This window comes from Bufo gargarizans, chromosome 2, assembly GCF_014858855.1.
Source record: "Bufo gargarizans isolate SCDJY-AF-19 chromosome 2, ASM1485885v1, whole genome shotgun sequence".
Classification (NCBI taxonomy): Eukaryota; Metazoa; Chordata; class Amphibia; order Anura; family Bufonidae; genus Bufo; species Bufo gargarizans.
The window spans coordinates 243,937,534-243,954,895 of NC_058081.1; the positions used below are offsets into that span (position 1 = coordinate 243,937,534).

Below are 17,362 nucleotides of genomic sequence, written 5' to 3' on the forward strand. Positions count from 1 at the left end.
CACCTGCTCGGATCCTCATTCACTATAATGGGATCTGGTGAGTTTCTGGCATTCTCTTGGAAAAATAGTACTGCATGCAACGCTTTTTTCCCAGTAGAAAGCTAGCATTTGTACCAGAAACCTGCCAGGTCCCAACTGGATCCCAATATAGTGAATGGGGATCAGGTGATGTTCAGCTATGCTAGATACGGTAACGGTTAATCTGCTCTGGTGCCGGAACAAACTAGTGAAGTTACCTTAAGGCCTCTTTTACACGACAGTTTTTTTTTTTCGTTTTGCGGTCCGTTTTCTGCGGTCCGTATACGGAACCATTCATTTCAATGGTTCCGCAGAAAAAAAACGGAATGTGTTCCGTATGCATTCCGTTTCCGTATTTCCGTTCCGTTGAAAGATAGAACATGTCCTATTTATTGCCCGCAAATCACGGTCCATGGCTCCATTCAAGTCAATGGGTCCGCAAAAAAAACAGAACACATACGGAAATGCATCCGTATGTCTTCTGTTTCCGTCCCGTTTTTTCTGAACCACCTATTGAAAATGTTATGCCCAGCCCAATTTTTTCTATGAAATTACTATATACTGTATATGCCATACGGAAAATCGGAACGGAAAAACGGAACAGAAACAAAAAACGGAACAACGGATCCGTTTGAAACGGACTGCAAAACACTGAAAAAGCCATACGGTCGTGTGAAAGAGGCCTAACGGAGAGTGAATGAAGCCTTACTAACAAAGACAAGTCTGGAGTCCCCTGTAAATGTGCTGAAGGTTGATAGTGTCACGCCATTGCATATGAAAATCTAAGCTTTTTACCTGCTGAACCCGATGGAGGTGGTGCACCCGCTTTCTGCCATTCTGTGGCTTCTGCAGCCATTCTACGGACATAAGCATCATCGACACACATCAAGATGTTTTCTGGTTTTATATCGGTGTGGATGATTTTACATTTGCTATGCAGATAGTCCAAGCCCTGGAGGACCTACAAAACAAAAGCAATTACCGGTTTATGTGGAAAGATTCTATATTTAGAGTCATTTTATGTCACTTCCACACAGATCTATTCAGCACAGCAAACAGACTATATGACAATATCATTCAGGTCAAGTAGATGCAGAACCACTGAGACTGCTGTACATGCCGTGAACATGCCGTGTCGTAAAATCAACCATGGTCCTAACTAGATCAATGCACAAATGCCACCTATTTTTTCCATACAAAACAATTTTTTCAAATTTTAAAAAATGCTCCTTTAATTGGTAACTGTGTACACAACATTACCAGAGCTCATAAACTGCAGTGCGGAGGTACGCGGTGCGGAGGCACGGACAGAAACACCACGAAACACTCCATAGTGCTTCCATTCCGCACCGCATCTCCCGGATTGCGGACCCATTCAAGTAAATGGGTCCGCATCCGCGATGCACACGGCCGTTGCCAGTGTATTGCGGACCTGCTGCTTTTGGGCCGCAATACGGGCACAGCCAGGCAACGGCCGTGTGCATGAGGCCTAAGGCTGAAAAAATAACGTCCATCTAGTTCAGCCTATCCTGAAAAGTAGGTGCATTGTAGGAGCAATTTGTCACACTGTGTTCACTGTTATGGTGAAAACTGTTGTGCTTCACATACCTTGTATCTTGAATTATTTTAATAAAAAAAAAGAAAATGAAAAATATTTGAAAAGAAAAGTTGAACTGGCATTTCCCTTTAAGTAACCCTGTGACCCACAAAGGGTTCTTGGACACACACACATGACGAAACAGTACCTTTGTCGTTATAGTCCGATTTTCTGAAGTTGCAAAAACAAGGTTTTAATAGTGTGTAAATGAAGGCTCGCAAGTTCCCAGGGGCAGCGTTCTGGCTGTAAGTGCCCAGGCCCCTCTGTGTTTTGTGCTTCCTACTCCTCCCCAGCCACGTCTTGCCAGCCCTGTAATCATCTTACATCACCTTCTGCAGATCCCGAGCTTGCACAGTTCACCGTTGAGCCTGGGTATAACCACTAAGGTCATTGGCTTTGTTTGCAGCGGTGCGCATGCGCATGCGCACAAAGCCGATGCCCTCACTGGTTATTGCGGTGCTCATGCCCAGGCCCGGAGGTGAACTGTGCACGTTGTCCTAAGGGTTAATTTCTCCAATTTAGCATCAACCAAACTATTTAACGTTGGTAGAAGCTTGCGTTGAGATGCATTGTCCTTCACAATTTTGCAGAGAAAAGAATAAAAGCACAAAAACTACCTGATGTATAATACTTTTCACACAGCGAATGGGAAGACCCTGATAGTTTGACTTGATGATCCATTTCAATAAGTGATGACCCAGAACTTCAAACACCATACAGACATCTGATATTCCGTTAAGGTTAAACATTACAGCAATACAAATGCGCCTGCAACTTAAATAGGAAATTAATCACCATAATTCTACCGCACATTTGTCTTTCAGAGAAAAGCTAAGTAGAATTCTGCTGCACAGTGAGATTAAGATATTTTCCTAAATAATTTTAAAAGCACTGGAATCTTTTTTTAAATATTTTTTTTTTTTTTTTTTTTTTTTTTTTAAAAGCTTTCCCTCAGGGTGCACATGATGTTCCGAAGGTGCAGGGGTCCCTGCTGCACTCCACTTCCTGTCTCAATGCCGCTCACTAGTTGCATTGATTACACACACAATCCAGTGTTTGGCTGAGCAGCAATCCCAGCCATATCCTCTAGTGTCGAGAAAGGATTGCAGAGCCGACACTGCGCCGTTGGAACATCGGGAGTTTCTGCTATTTTTTACAGTATGTGCGGCACAGGGTAAGGCTTTTTTGTTGCAGGAATACTATTAATTTAATTGAAGGCTTGTAAAAAGTATTCTGTATAAAAAAACTGCTAAAAAAAATAAAATTAAGGGAACACTTAAAGGGGTTCTGCAGTTTGTTTAAACCGATGATCTATACTCTGGATAGATCAGTAGCATCTGATCGGCGGGGGTCCGACACCCAGGACCCCCACCGATCAGCTGTTCGAGAAGGCAGCGGCGCTCCAGGAGCACCGCGGCCTTCTCACTGTTTACCGCAGGCCCAGTGACGTCACGACTATTATCAACTGGCCTGGGCGGGGGTAAGCTCTATTTAAGTGATGCTCATGATCTATCCAGAGGATAGATCATCAGTTTAAACAAACTGCAGAACCCCTTTAAAGGGGTTGTCCCACGAAAATACTTTTGTAATTGCATGGAATTCAAATTTTTAGAGAAAAGGTATAGTGGCTCACCTGTCTCAATTTCTGGTATTAGGTGCTCTGTTATAGGCCCACCCCTCGGCCTTTTAGTATCAATGGACTATATTACAGAGTATTAACAGGCGCTCAATCACCTAGGGCTGCACTGAAGATTAATTCTTTAATACATCAAATATATCATATATAAATAGACAATTAAATGAAATATACGCTACATAAAAAATATTAAAACTCAAAAAGTAAAGAATGCAATAGATGTGATCACATCAGACGTTCATAAGGTGGTTAGTCACTAATTAATTGTATAAACATGATTCCTATGTTATGAAATACGTAAAGTAGATATCCCAAAAAGACATCCAGAAAATGCTAAATAGTATTACTCTCGTTTAAAAAAAAAAAAAAAAAAAAAAAAAAAAAAAATTAATCCAAATATTCTTAATTCATCCTATGATCGTTCCAAATGTCCTTAGTATATCCAATGATCAGTGTATAGAACTTAAAATAGCTCTAAAAGATCAATAATGTCACTTAATCACGATTCAATGTCATTTGTAAATCAATGTTTATGATTGCAGGCAGTTAGTGATGTTACTTAGTCCAAATAATATATATAATTTCATATAACCCCTTAACGCCCAGCGCCGTACATGTACGGCGTAAGGTCTGCGGGGCTCTGGGGAACGATCGGGGGGAGTTGTGGCACCATGCCTGCTCTTACCGGCAGACAGCCATGCCGGATAAGGGCAGCATGCACTGCCCCTTTGCAGCTCCAAGCACTGCGATTTGCTGATCAATGAGACCAGCACATCTCAGCGCAGGAAGCTGTCAGAGGCATCAGGGAGGGTTGAGAGGAGGTGGCAGGTGCTGAATAAGTCAGCACCGGTCTCCTCCTAGGTCAAGCAGGGGGCACCAGTGTTTTGGGTCCCCTGCCAGCGCTGCTATTGGCTGGAACAATGCTTCAGCCAATGGCAGCGCTATAGCTGCACAGGAAGAGGCAGAACTTCCCTGTATGCAGTCCATTCTAGCTGGTGACTGCTTGATGAGAGGTTCTCGGCTGCTTGTTGGGACTTGTGGTGCACACCACAGCGATTTAACCCCTTTCCTGCTGAAAAGAAGAAAAAAAATAACATCTGGAATAGCTGCACAGATTTTTTTCTTCATTTGCAGCTGTTCCAGATCCCTAAACCACCCTCCGTCCCTGTCCTTCTCCCTTCTCCACCCCTCCAGCCACCCCCCGTCCTTTTTTTACAGACGCCATTTGGTTTGTGCACTTTTTGGGGATCTTTATTTTTTTACCATTTTCCAGCTCCGCACCACTTTTTCTGCGTGCAAGCTGTGACCGCCAAGTGCTGTTCAGTGCGTATCTGTCTAATCAGCACCTGCAAATTATTTGTGCTGATTTTTTGGTCAATTTTTCATTTTTTAAATACACACACAGAAACACACACACACACCAGTATGTTAAAGTTTTTGCCAGTGTTCACTGTAGTGAATTGTTATACTACAGTTTTTGCACACACGATCTGTGTGCGTGTTGCAGAGCACCGATCACTAGTGTGCTTCGTAGCATCTGCACATTTATGAGGTTATTGTTTTTATTTTACATTTTGTTTGGTGTGAAAAAAAGATCTGCAGTTAGTGGTAGTAAGATTTATATATTTCAGTTAGTGTGAGTTTAGGTTTTTGCAGGAAAACACCATCTGCATACATGCATTTTGCAGAGCACTGTAGTAAATTTTTATACTACAGTTTTTGCACGGACACACGATCTGTGTGCGTGCTTGCTTTAGAGCACCAATCAGTAGTGTGCTCGTTTTTTGGTTTTTTTTGGGTGTGAAAAAAGACCTGCAGTTAGTGGTAGTTATATATATATATATATATATATATATATATATATATAAAAATAAATATATATATATATATATATATATATACACATATATATATACACACACACACACACATATATATATATATATATATATAAACTTCAGTTAGTGCGAGTTTAGGTTTTTGTACGAAGACACCATCTTCGTACGTGCATTTTGCAACCACTGAGCACCAATCAGTAGCGTCCATTACTGATTGTGTTTGCTCAGTTTGCACTACAAGATTTTTTTTTTTTAACAATTCTTTATTTATGATAAGCAGCATAATAACAGTACCCCTAGCTTTATGCAAGAGAGCATAGACACTGAAGCATACATTCGGATGTGACAATAACATTGTTCCAATAAGCATCACATGTAAGTACAGAGAATGACATATTTATACTCATATCAGTGCAGATGCAATCTTGTTGCAAACAACCTAATGCAGAATTAATGAGTAGGGATACAGAACCCTGATGCGGAATATTACTGAAGTGTTTACATACTTATAATAAACTCAAAACCAAATAAACCAAATAACTCTCGCCGGCAAGGTCTTTTTAGGTACAGCTAAAGACAATGAACTGTCTACTTTGTGTTTTGTGTGAGTTAGATACCCCTGACTTATGGGCTATGTAATAATCAGTGCTATCCTTCCCTGAAAGCTACTGATCTCTCTCAATTCGGTGAAGGCCTGAGAACGTGGTTACAATGAATACTCAAACAAGTGTGCTTTATAGGATGTTGGTGATCCGTAATCTCTCTGTGTGGAAAGTCAGCCAGGGTTTCCAGACCTTAAGGAACTTTTCCCTTTTTCCCCCGCGTTCCATCCCACTAACTCCTCCATGAGACAGATATGATGGACTTCCTCCAACCATTCCTCTACCCTCAGAGGCTCTCTTTCAACAAGATTTATTTTTGTTACAGAAAATATTTTTTTTTGTGCAGACTTTTTTGTGCAGAAAAGCATTTTTTTTGCAGAAAATTATTATTATTTTTTTACAACCTTTTCTTCCAAATTTAATTTTGAATTTATTACAAGATTGTTTCAGAATCTACCACACATCCATATAGTATTAATTTAATTTCATTCTTTATGCTCCCTATAATATTTCCACTTTATATCTCTGATTTAGTCCACCTCGCTTGCATATCCACTTTCCAACAACCACTACATATTTTTTTCTGTGAGACAACCATGCCCTTTCCACTCCTTAAAATGTTCGTAGGGGGGCGCTCTTTCCAAAAGGGGGTCACTTATTTTATTATTATTATTTTATTTTTTTCTAGGGACCTCAGGAATTTTTTAAATGCGACATGGCACCTAAAATCCATGTGTGCTTATTCAGGCCTGAAAAAAAACTGTGTTTGCACTTTGCCTCTAGAGACCTGCTGTGTGCCAATACAGCAGACAACAAGCACAATGCGACATGGCACCTAAAATACATGTCTGCCAATTCAGGTCAGCAAAATCCATATTTAGCTGTTGACTCTAGAGCCCTGCCATGTGCCCATACATCATTTTTTGAGCACATATGGGATGTTGGCGTATTCAGGGGGAAATGGGGAACAAAATGTGGGGTGTATTTTGTCCCGTTACCCCTTGTGAAAGTGAAAAATGTGGATCTAAAGCAACTTTTTCTGGAAGAAAATAGTCATTTTTCATTTTCACAGCCAAGCGTTTCCCAATTCTGTGAAAGGTGCTATGGGTCAAAGTGCTCACTACACACCTTGAAATATTCCTTGAGGGTTGTAGTTTCCAGAATGCGGTCACTTTTGGGGGGTTTCCACTCTAGGGCCACCTCAATTGCAAGATGGCGCCTGTCAATTATTCCGGTGAAATCTGCCTTCCAGAAGCCATTTGGTGCTCCTTTCCTTCTGACCCCTGTGGTACGCCCATATAGCAGTATACAAGCACATATGGGGTACATTTTCTCCAGTTCCCCCTTGTGAAAGTGAAAAACTTGGGCCTAAAGTTCATTTTTCTGGAAATAAAAATGTTATTTTTCATTTTCACAGCCGGTTCGATGATTCACTGTTGAGGAAAAAGTTCTCACTACACATCTTGAAATATTCCTTGAGGGGTGTAGTTTCCAGAATCGGGTCACTTTTTGGGGGTTTCCACTCTAGGGGTACCTCAGGGTGTCTTTATATGCGACATAGCTCCCAAAAAACAATCCTGCAAAATCTGTCCTCCAAAAGCCCTATGGGGCTACTTCCATTTTGAACCCTGCCATGCATCCATACATAATTTTTTGAGCACATGTGGGGTGTTGGTCTATTCGGGGGGAAATGGGGAACAAAATGTGGGGTGCATTTTGTCCTGTTACCCCTTGTAAAGGGGAAAAATGTGGGTGTAAAGCAACTTTATCTGGGGGGAAAAAAGTCATTTTTCATTTTCACAGCCAAGCGTTTCCTAATTCTGTGAAATGCGCGATGGGTCAAAGTGCTCACTACACACCTTGAAATATTCCTTGAAGGGTGTAGTTTCCGGAATAGGGTCACTTTTTGGTTGTTTCCACTGTAGGGCCACCTCAGGGTGTCTTCACATACGACATAGCTACCAATTACCATTCCCGCTAAATCCGCTCTCTTAACACCATATTGTGCTCCTTCCACTCTGAAGCATGCTGTGCGTCCATACATCATTTTTTGAGCACATATGGAAAGTTGGCGTATTTAGGGGGAAATGGGAAACAAAATGTGGGGTGCATTTTGTCCTGTTACCCCTTGTGAAAGTGAAAAATGTGGGTGTAAAGCAACTTTTTCTGGAAAAAAAAAATAAAATTTTTCATTTTCACAGCCAATCGTTTTCTAATTCTGTGAAACGCCTGATGGATCAAAGTGCTCACTACTTTTTGGGGGTTTCCACTGTAGGGCCACATCAGGGTGTCTTCACAGGCGACATAGCTCCCAATTACCATTCCGGCTAAATCCGCTCTCCAAAAGCCATATGGTGCTCCTTCCACTCTGAAGCATGCTGTGCGCCCATACATGAGTTTTTGAGCACACATCGGGTGTTTCTGTAAACTCCAGATTCAGGGTAATAGATTTCGAGTTTTTTTTTGGGCTGTTAACCCTTGATGTGCTGCAGAAAAAAATTATTCAAATTTAAAATCAGCAAAAAATAAATAAATAAATGTGACATTTTTATTTAATTCTCGTGGGGCACCTAAAGGGTTAACAAAGTTAGTAAAATCCGTTTTGAATAGTTTGAGGGGTGTGGTTTCTAAAATGGGGTGATTTATGGGTGGTTTCTAATTTGTAAGCCCCAGAAAGTGACTTCTTAACTGAACTGTTCCTGAAAAAATTGGGGTTTGGAAATGTTCTTAAAAATTTTAATATTTGCTACTAAACTTCTAAGCATTCTAACGTCCCCAAAAAATGTAAATCTTCAAAATTATCCAAACATGAAGTAGACATATGGGTAAAGTAAAGTAATAACTATTTTTGGAGTTATCACTATCTATTATAAAAGTAGAGAAATTGAAATTCGCTAATTTTTCCTAAATTTTGTATTTTTGATAAATAAGAATAAAAAATTTTGACTCAATTTTACAACTGTCATGAAGTACAATATGTGACGAGAAAACAATCTCAGAATGGCCTGGATAAGTAAAAGAGTTTTAAAATTATTACCACATAAAGTGACTCGTGTCAGATTTGCTAAAAATGGCCTGTGCAGAAAGGTGAAAAATGGCCCGGCCCTGAAAGGGTTAACAATCAATGTTGATGATTATTTGTTGCTTTTCATCTCCTTGCCCATATACCGTTATGGTTAATAACTAGAGTGGATATTATCGGTATAGTGTAATGTAACTTTCTTTCACCATTATTGGTTAGACTTTACCGCCTCAATGTCTTCCCAGGGTTTATAATCTGTGGGAGCAATGTGTATTGCTCTCAGCCAGATCTTCTGGCTTCCCGTGTATCAGCTTATGTGATGTCTTTGCTTGGCGTCCTGCGTCTTGGAGCTCGTTGCTTACCCTCCGATGCAGCACGCTGTTTATTGGTAGTACCGGAGTCTGTATCCAGCAATTTAGTTCTGTTCTCAAATATTGCAGCTGTAATGGTACCGGGGACGTCTTTTTGGATTACAGTAATTACACCATACGCGTTTCGGAGCTGCCGAATCCTTCTTCAGTGGCTCGTACATGTAATCCATTTTCCTCTACCATTTATACTAAGTTCTTGGGTGGAGCAAAACTTCTCTATAAGATCCAGCAAAAAAGTGGAATGGATCCTCCAACTTCATGCACACTATAGGATGAATCCTAAGTTGAATGGTTAGCATAACGAATAATATATCAAGTGTCAACAGTGAGCAACAAGGCATCGGGACATATCATTCATCTTGATATATCAAAATATATCGATTGTGGAGACATATTTTTTGATGGACCCATATTTAATTAAACTCTTGACACTCAAACTTCAAGTACATCAATGGTTTAGGGCAGGGATGCTCAACCTGTGGAACTCCAGCTGTTGCAAAACTACAACTCCCAGCATGCCCTAATAGCTGTAGGCTGTCCAGTAAGGCTGCAGTAAACGATTATTTTAGTAATCGAGTATTCTATCGATTATTTTTTACGATTAATCGAGTAATCTAATAAGAAAAAATTAATTAATAGACTGTTTTCCTTTATAAAAAATCCTGCCATTAGTCCCCAACACCCTTCGTTCCCCACTGTGCGATCAGCCCAAGTGCATCAGTTCCCCCCAGTGCCATCAGCTCCACTATTCCCCAGTGCCATCAGCCCCACTCCCCCCAAGAGCCATCAGCTCTCCCCACCCAGTGCCTTTAGCTCTCCCCCACCCAGTGCCTTTAGCTCTCCCCCACCCAGTGCCTTTAGCTCTCCCCCACCCAGTGCCTTTAGCTCTCCCCCACCCCAGATCCATCAGCTCTCCACTCCCTCAGTGCCATCAGCTCCGCTCTCCCCAACCAGTGCCATCAGCTCTCCCCCACCCCATAGCAATCATCTCGCCCCCCTTGTGTCATCAGCTCTCCCCCCATTGTGTCATCAGCTCTCCCCCATTGTGTCATCAGCTCTCCCCCCAATTGTGGCATCAGCTCTCCCCCCAATTGTGCCATCAGCTCTCCCCCCAATTGTGCCATCAGCTCTCCCCCCAATTGTGCCATCAGCTCTCCCCCACCCCATAGCAATCAGCTCTACTCCCCCAGTGCCTTCATTTCTCCCCACCCAGTGCCATCAGCTCTCCCCCACCCCAGTGCTCCAGTGCTTTCAGTTCTCCTCACCCAGTGCCATCAGCTCCACTCCCCCAGTGCCATCAGCTCTCCCCATTCCATGGCCATCAGCTCTACTCCCCCAGTGCCATCAGCTCTCCCCATTCCATAGCCATCAGCTCTACTCCCCCATTGTGCCATCATCTCTCTCCCCTTGTGCCATCAGCTCTGCCCAATTGTGCCATCAGCTCTCCCCCCCTTGTGCCTTCAGCTCTCCCCCCATTGTGCCATCAGCTCTCCCCCCATTGTGCCATCAGCTCTCCCCCCCATTGTGCCATCAGCTCTCCCCCCATTGTGCCATCAGCTCTCCCCCCCATTGTGCCATCAGCTCTCCCCCCCATTGTGCCATCAGCTCTCCCCCCCATTGTGCCATCAGCTCTCCCCCCCATTGTGCCATCAGCTCTCCCCCCCATTGTGCCATCAGCTCTCCCCCCCATTGTGCCATCAGCTCTCCCCCCCATTGTGCCATCAGCTCTCCCCCCCATTGTGCCATCAGCTCTCCCCCCCATTGTGCCATCAGCTCTCCCCCCCATTGTGCCATCAGCTCTCCCCCCCATTGTGCCATCAGCTCTCCCCCCATTGTGCCATCAGCTCTCCCCCCATTGTGCCATCAGCTCTGCTGCCCTGCTCCTCCTGACACCAGGATTGCACTGCGTCATTGGTTGCTATGACGCTGTGCACTCCGGGCGCCCGGTCTTAGTCGTGCCCCCACCCCCTCGATTTCACTAACTTACCTTTCCAGCAGGGGAGCTGCCGACACTCCATCGTTCCACGCTGCTCTGAGCCTGACGTTGCACAGCACGTCAGGTCACGGTGTGCGTACGTCAGGAGGTCAGTGCAGCACGGGACCATGGAAGTGCTGTGAAGTGTCTGGAGGCTCCCTACTGGAAAGGTGATTATTCCAAGCGCAGCAGGAGATCACGGAGCGGGAATATGTCGATTTAATCGAGTAATCGTTTCAGCCCTACTGTCCAGGCATACTGGAAGTTGTAGTTTTGCAAAAGCTGGAGGGCTGCAGGTTGGGCATCTCTGGTTTAGGGGATAGCTGCAACCCAATCAGTCTGCACAGGTAGTCCTGCTCCTCCAGGATTGCACATCCATATGTGCCGTTGTAAGAAGGATTGCTGTGTTTCCCAGTACAGTCCCAAAAGCATGGAGAAGAAACCAGAACACAGGCCATTATACGAGGAGTGCTGAACAGAGTAAAATATATATATATACATTACCAACAGAGCATCAGGTGCAGTATCTGCTCCTTTGTGTGAAGTGGAACAGAAAACGCATTGCCAGAGCCCGAAAAAATGACCGCCATGTGGCTACTGGTCTGCATGCGTCTAAACAGACCGTCAGAAACAAGATTCCATGAGGGTGGAATGAGGGCCCAACGCACTGTAGAAAGACCTATGCTCACTGCCCAGCACTCTACAGCTCGATTCTTTTTTTGCCACAGGATACCAGAACTGTCGGGTCCACCACTGGCACACTATTCTCTTCACAGATGAGAAAAGGTACACTCTGAGCAAATGCGACAGACATGAAAGTCTGCAGATGCCGTTATGAATGTTATGTTGCCTGTAACATCATCCAGCATGACCAATTTGGTGGTGGGTCAGTGGTGGTCTAGGAAACATATCCTAAACAGTCCCACAACCTCCATGTGGTAGCTAGAAGTACTCTGAATGCCGTTAGGTACCAGGCCCTAGGTTCCTTCTCGGGCAGGACAATTTCTGGCCTTATGTGGCCAGTCTGTGTAGTTAGTTCCTGAATAACAAAGGCACTGATGCCACGGACTGGACCTTATGTACCACAGACCTAAATGCAACTGAGAATCTCTGGGACATTCTTTATCAATACAGTCAATGCTGCCAAGAAGCTCCACTGACCGTTCAAGAATTCACTTCTCCTCCCAAACCTGGATCAGGGCAGATCTACCAGGACATTATGATTTAAGTATTTTCTTAATATTTTGGAGCAGTGTAGATCAAAGGATAATTCAAAGAGATGAAGCAGCACAGCAGTAGAAGCAATGGTGTTCCAATGATTAATGGATCTCTATTTGTTCACCCAAGTGACAAACATGGTCAAATAAATGAAGATCCACTAATCACCAAGGTGCTGCCTCTCATTTTTTGCTGTATACAGATGTATAGACCAGCACCTATAACTAAAACACAGCCTCCAAAGTGAACGAGAGTACAACGTGCATGCGGTGTCACCCTTCAGTCATTTCTATGGGGCTGAAGAAAATAGCTAAACACTGGCTTTTTTCGGAACCCTCATAGAAGTGAACGGAAAGCACAATGTGCATTTGCAGTATGTGCTCTTTCACTTGTGGAGACCTGTTTTGGAGATAGGTAAAGGTTCCAGGGGTGAGACCCGCACCTATATGACATTGGTGGCATATTCTAGCAATATTCCACCAATGTCACAGATGATACCCTGATGCCGTAAAGACCTGGAGATTAAGTTGGGCATTTCACAGACCATATTCGACCATGTTTATTCTACAAAGGATACGTATGCCGTTCATTCCAGAAATTTTGAAGTCATCAATTAATTGCACCACCATATCTTTATTTGGATCTCCAGGGTCACTTTCACGTACCTGCAAGGAAAAAATAATTCGCACTGTGAACAGAAATAAATAATTTGCAAAGACTGCCACCATTGGTACATTGTACAGATGCTCATGTATTGCAATAATGCTCTTTTAACACGAGAATGTTTTTTCAGGGAAAAAATACATTTACTGTCCTGTTCCGAAGCAATCTAAGCCAACTGAAGGTTAAAGGGGTTTTCCAAGACTTTTCTACAGATAGGCGATTTGTATCTGATCAGTGGGGGTATGACACCTGGGACCCCCGACGATCAGTTGTTTGAGAAGGCACCAGCGCTTGCAGTTGCACCACAGCCTTCTTGCAGTTTAGTCTTACACCATGTGACGTCACAATCATTGGTCAGTAGGCCTAGGCGGAGCTCAGCCCCACCCACTTCAATTGGGATGAGTTGCACCTAGGCAATAGCTAGATACTAAGCACAGCTGCTGTACAATGCACGGCACTGTGAGAAGGCAGGGGTGATCCTGCAAAGGTCAGTGCTTTCACAAACACTCAATAGGCAGGGGTCCGGGTGTCAGACTCAAATACTGGATGACCTATCCAGAGCTCATCTGGCGGCAGAGTCCGTAGTTCCTTGGGCACCGAGGAGGGGAGACGAGAGGAACACACAGCAGTTCCAACAGAGGCAGGGCAACACTCTCCAAAGCCTGGGACAGTTTCATGACACCCCGCCAGCTCCCTCACCCTGATGCACTGCTTAGTGTCACAAGGAGGGAAAAGTTTTGGAAGATGGTGAAGGAGTATAGCAGACTGTGTCAGTGTCCTCAGTGATCCCCGTGTGCCTTACAACTATTGGGTGTCCAAGCTGGACACGTGGCACGAACTGGCGCTCTACGCTGCCCTGCCACCAGCGTTTTGTCAGAGCGGGTATTTAGGGCTGCCGGGGGCATAATAACTGATAAGCGCATCCGCCTGTCAACTGAAAATGCTGACAGGTTGACTCTTAGCAAAATGAACAAGGCCTGGATTGCCCCCGACTTCTCTACTCCACCAGAGGAAAGCGGCTGAACATAAAGGCACTCTAAATGTGGCTTTTATGGTGTATTGAATACACTGTATTCCCATGCACCCCTTCCACCACTAAAAAGGGTATATGGTTCAATCTTCCTTTTCTCGTCCTCCTTCTCCATCATATCAACATGCTTATTAGGCTGCCCTCGCTCCTAATGTTTTAGATGGTCAAATCAGCAGCAGCCCCTCACCCCTAATGTTTTAGATCAGGGATGCTCAACCTGTGGCCCTCCAGCTGTTGTAAAACTACAACTCCCACAATGCCTTTCTGTAGGATGATAGCTGTAGGCTGTCAGGGAATGATAGGAGTTGTAGTTTTACAACAGCTGGAGGGCCGCAGGTTGAGCATGCCTGTTTTAGAGGGTCAGCTCAAAAGCAGGCCCTTGCTCCTAATGTTTCAGAGGGTCACCAGCAGGCTCTTGCTCCTAATGTTTTTGAGGGTCACCAGCAGGCCATCAATAATAATTTTTTAAGGGTGTGTATGATGTCCTCCTTTATGTGTAATAAAGGGTGTATTTTGAGTGCCGGTTCCTTGTACTTTTTGGCAGCCCTTTAACTTAGTACAGAGGCCCTCCTTTATGTGATATACAGGTTGTATCCGAGTGCCTCTTCCTTGTAATTATTGGCAGCACTTTATATACAAGTAAATATACAGGAAAGAATGTTTCCTAACAATTTGTCCTCTAAAATCAAATTTATCTTCGGTTTTGTGCGTATTATTGTCAGTCTGTAAAAGTGGCGTACGACCTGGGAGTCCAAGATGCATCCAGACATCCTCCTCATGCTGTTCCCGAACCATTTCAGTGTTTCCATCAATTTGTGACCTTTTCCTGTAAACCAGACACCCTCCCCTCTTCAGAGCAGGGGGTGCCTTGTTTAATGCTCTGGTTCTCATACTGACTTCCACTGACCTCCTCTGGTGCTCTGTAGAGCACCCGAGCATCCCAAAGTGTTCTACTCGAGCACCAGACCACTTTGGAGCTCGATCAACACTACTAATCATCTATCTATAGGATATGTGATAAGTGTCTGGTGGGGGTCTGACTGCTGGGACCTACATCAATCACCCGTATCCCTTGTCTGAATGGAATGGCGACTGCTACTCCATTCAAAGTCTATAGGATACAGAGCTCAGCTTGCCCCATAGAATTTGAATAGAACAGCAGTGTGCATGTGAACACTGATCCATTCATACTCATTTTGATGCAAACCATAATCTTATTGGCTTAAGCCATCAATATCAGACCCTTGCACACTGCCTATTAACCGTTTGGGAGTAGATATGGCACTGGAGATAATCACCAAAACTACACTGCATCAGATCTACTTAAACAGCTGTTCGGAATGTAGGATTTTCACCAATCTGATACTGACAACCTGTCCTAGGGATCGGTCAGAAATTGTTAGATCCCAGGCAAGCACTTTAAAAAGGTACTTTGCTAGAATAACATATTTTAAGTGTAATGTTAAGAAATAACTAATTCTCACATTCAATTGTCAGAAATAAACTATTTATCCCAGAGGGGAAAAAAATACAAAAACCAGTGATTACCGGTGTATACTGTAGCAAACATTATTAAAGATATTGAGGATTAAAGATATCCTTCAGCAGTGAACTTACACATCTGAGCAGCTTTATCTCATCCAAAGCCGTCTCCGTATAGTGTTGAGCGCTTTTTACGACTTTCATTGCCACAAATCTCTTTCCCCTAGAAAATTGATAATTTTACATATGTGTTGATGACATAAATACAATACTCTTTCCAATGTAAAGGAAAACTTAATCCAGAAACTACAGGTGAAAAATACATATTTCATATGTCCATAGTCCTTTCTGTAAAAAAAACACAAAACAAAAACAAAAAAAACAAAAAAGACATCAAAATCTGCAGTGGGGTCTTTTTCTGACACTCCTTGACCTTTGTTATTGGCAACACTTTTGTAATGCCTTCTATGGCCATAGACCAACAGCTAATATTCATTACATTATTATATAGGATTGCCGAGGAAGGCAGATTAATCAAATTTTAAAGATGAGAAATCTCAGTCTCTGAACATCTAGAAGAAGTAATTAACATCGAAAAACCCAACTATGGAGTTTTCCTTTACATATATGTTTGTCCTTAAATAAGACAAACTAAACTGCCCCTGTTATTTGTTGTATATTAGACTATGTCAAGACATCTGGTACCATTAAGACGTCAATAACACGTGACTGCGGCAGTCAAACACTGGGTGCACTGAAAAGGCCAGTGATTGGTGGTAACGTTTTGTCACGAAATCACCACTGCAGCAGGGAAAATGGGAATGGCTGCATGGCATTTGTCAGGCAAGTACTTACCTCTTCTTTACTTCAGGAGGATCTTCTGAGTTGTCTCGTTTCCTTCTGAAACCGTGCAACCCTTTTAACTAGAGGACATTTTGAGAAGCTTTCCAAAATTCTTTTAGTCTTTGTTTAGGGTTGTTTCCATACCAAAATTCTGATTCAGTTTCGACACCATAAAAAAGTATTGCAATACTCGATACCATGCGAAAAAAAGAAAAACCGCCAAAAAAAAGCCGCGAGCATTCCGCATTTTACGGAACGCCCGGCCCACAATAGAACAGCACGATCCAATTTTTTGGGGGGGACAAGGTGACAAAATTAAAACTTTTTTATATGTAAAATTGGTAAAGGGGGTGATTTATACTAAATATTTTGGTGTTTTTAATTTTTTTTTTACTTTTTATTTAATAACTATTCCCCCCCCCCTGGGATCTTGTAATCCCTTTTCCTATTCATTTGGTGAATAGGACTTTACACTCTCCCTGCTGCCCTGTGCATAGTACACACAGCAGCAGGGAGATTACCATGGCAGCCGGGGCTTCAGTAGTGTCCTGGCTGCCATGGTAACAGATCAAAGCCCCCAGGATTAAACTGCTGGGGCTCAGATCAGAAGCTGCTACTACCACCAATGAGGAGGAAGGGAGGGGACCCTGTGGCCACTGCCACAATGATTTTAATACTGGGGGGTAGGCGCACTCCACCACCAATGATAATTAACATTTAATACAGGAGGCGGTTGCGGCACCTGAGGGGTTAACTGCCACTAATCGCAGCTCCCGCCTCTTGAATTTGTATTAAACTGTTTACTTTCATTGGTGGTGCAGTGCGCCTGCCCCTCTCTCCTCATTGGTGGCAGCGGCATGGGGGGGAGGGAGGGAGAGAGAGACGACTCCTCCTCCCCTGTGCTGAGGGGAAAACGGAGCGCACTGAGAGCGGCACGCTCCATGTTCTCTGATACTAGACTGCGCAATAGCGAAGCTTAGTATAAAAAAAAAAAAAAAAGTCATATCGAGGTCAATACCAGACAAAAGTATCGATTGGGTATCGAAAATGCGATATCCGAAACAACC

At 43.4% G+C, this 17,362-nt stretch overlaps 1 protein-coding gene across 6 annotated transcripts in view; it reads right to left on the reverse strand.

Annotated features, from left to right (window-relative positions):
* Window positions 1-17,362, reverse strand: part of SRPK2 (SRSF protein kinase 2) — a 142,274-nt gene that overhangs the window by 36,772 nt on the left and 88,140 nt on the right. For all 6 annotated transcript variants that reach the window (XM_044280171.1, XM_044280170.1, XM_044280173.1 and 3 more), the window contains 4 exons: window positions 15,588-15,675; window positions 12,855-12,942; window positions 2,233-2,339; window positions 814-979 (listed from right to left, as the gene is read on the reverse strand). In XM_044280171.1, the coding sequence (XP_044136106.1) occupies window positions 814-979; window positions 2,233-2,339; window positions 12,855-12,942; window positions 15,588-15,675 (449 nt within the window). The remainder of the gene's footprint in view (window positions 1-813; window positions 980-2,232; window positions 2,340-12,854; window positions 12,943-15,587; window positions 15,676-17,362) is intronic.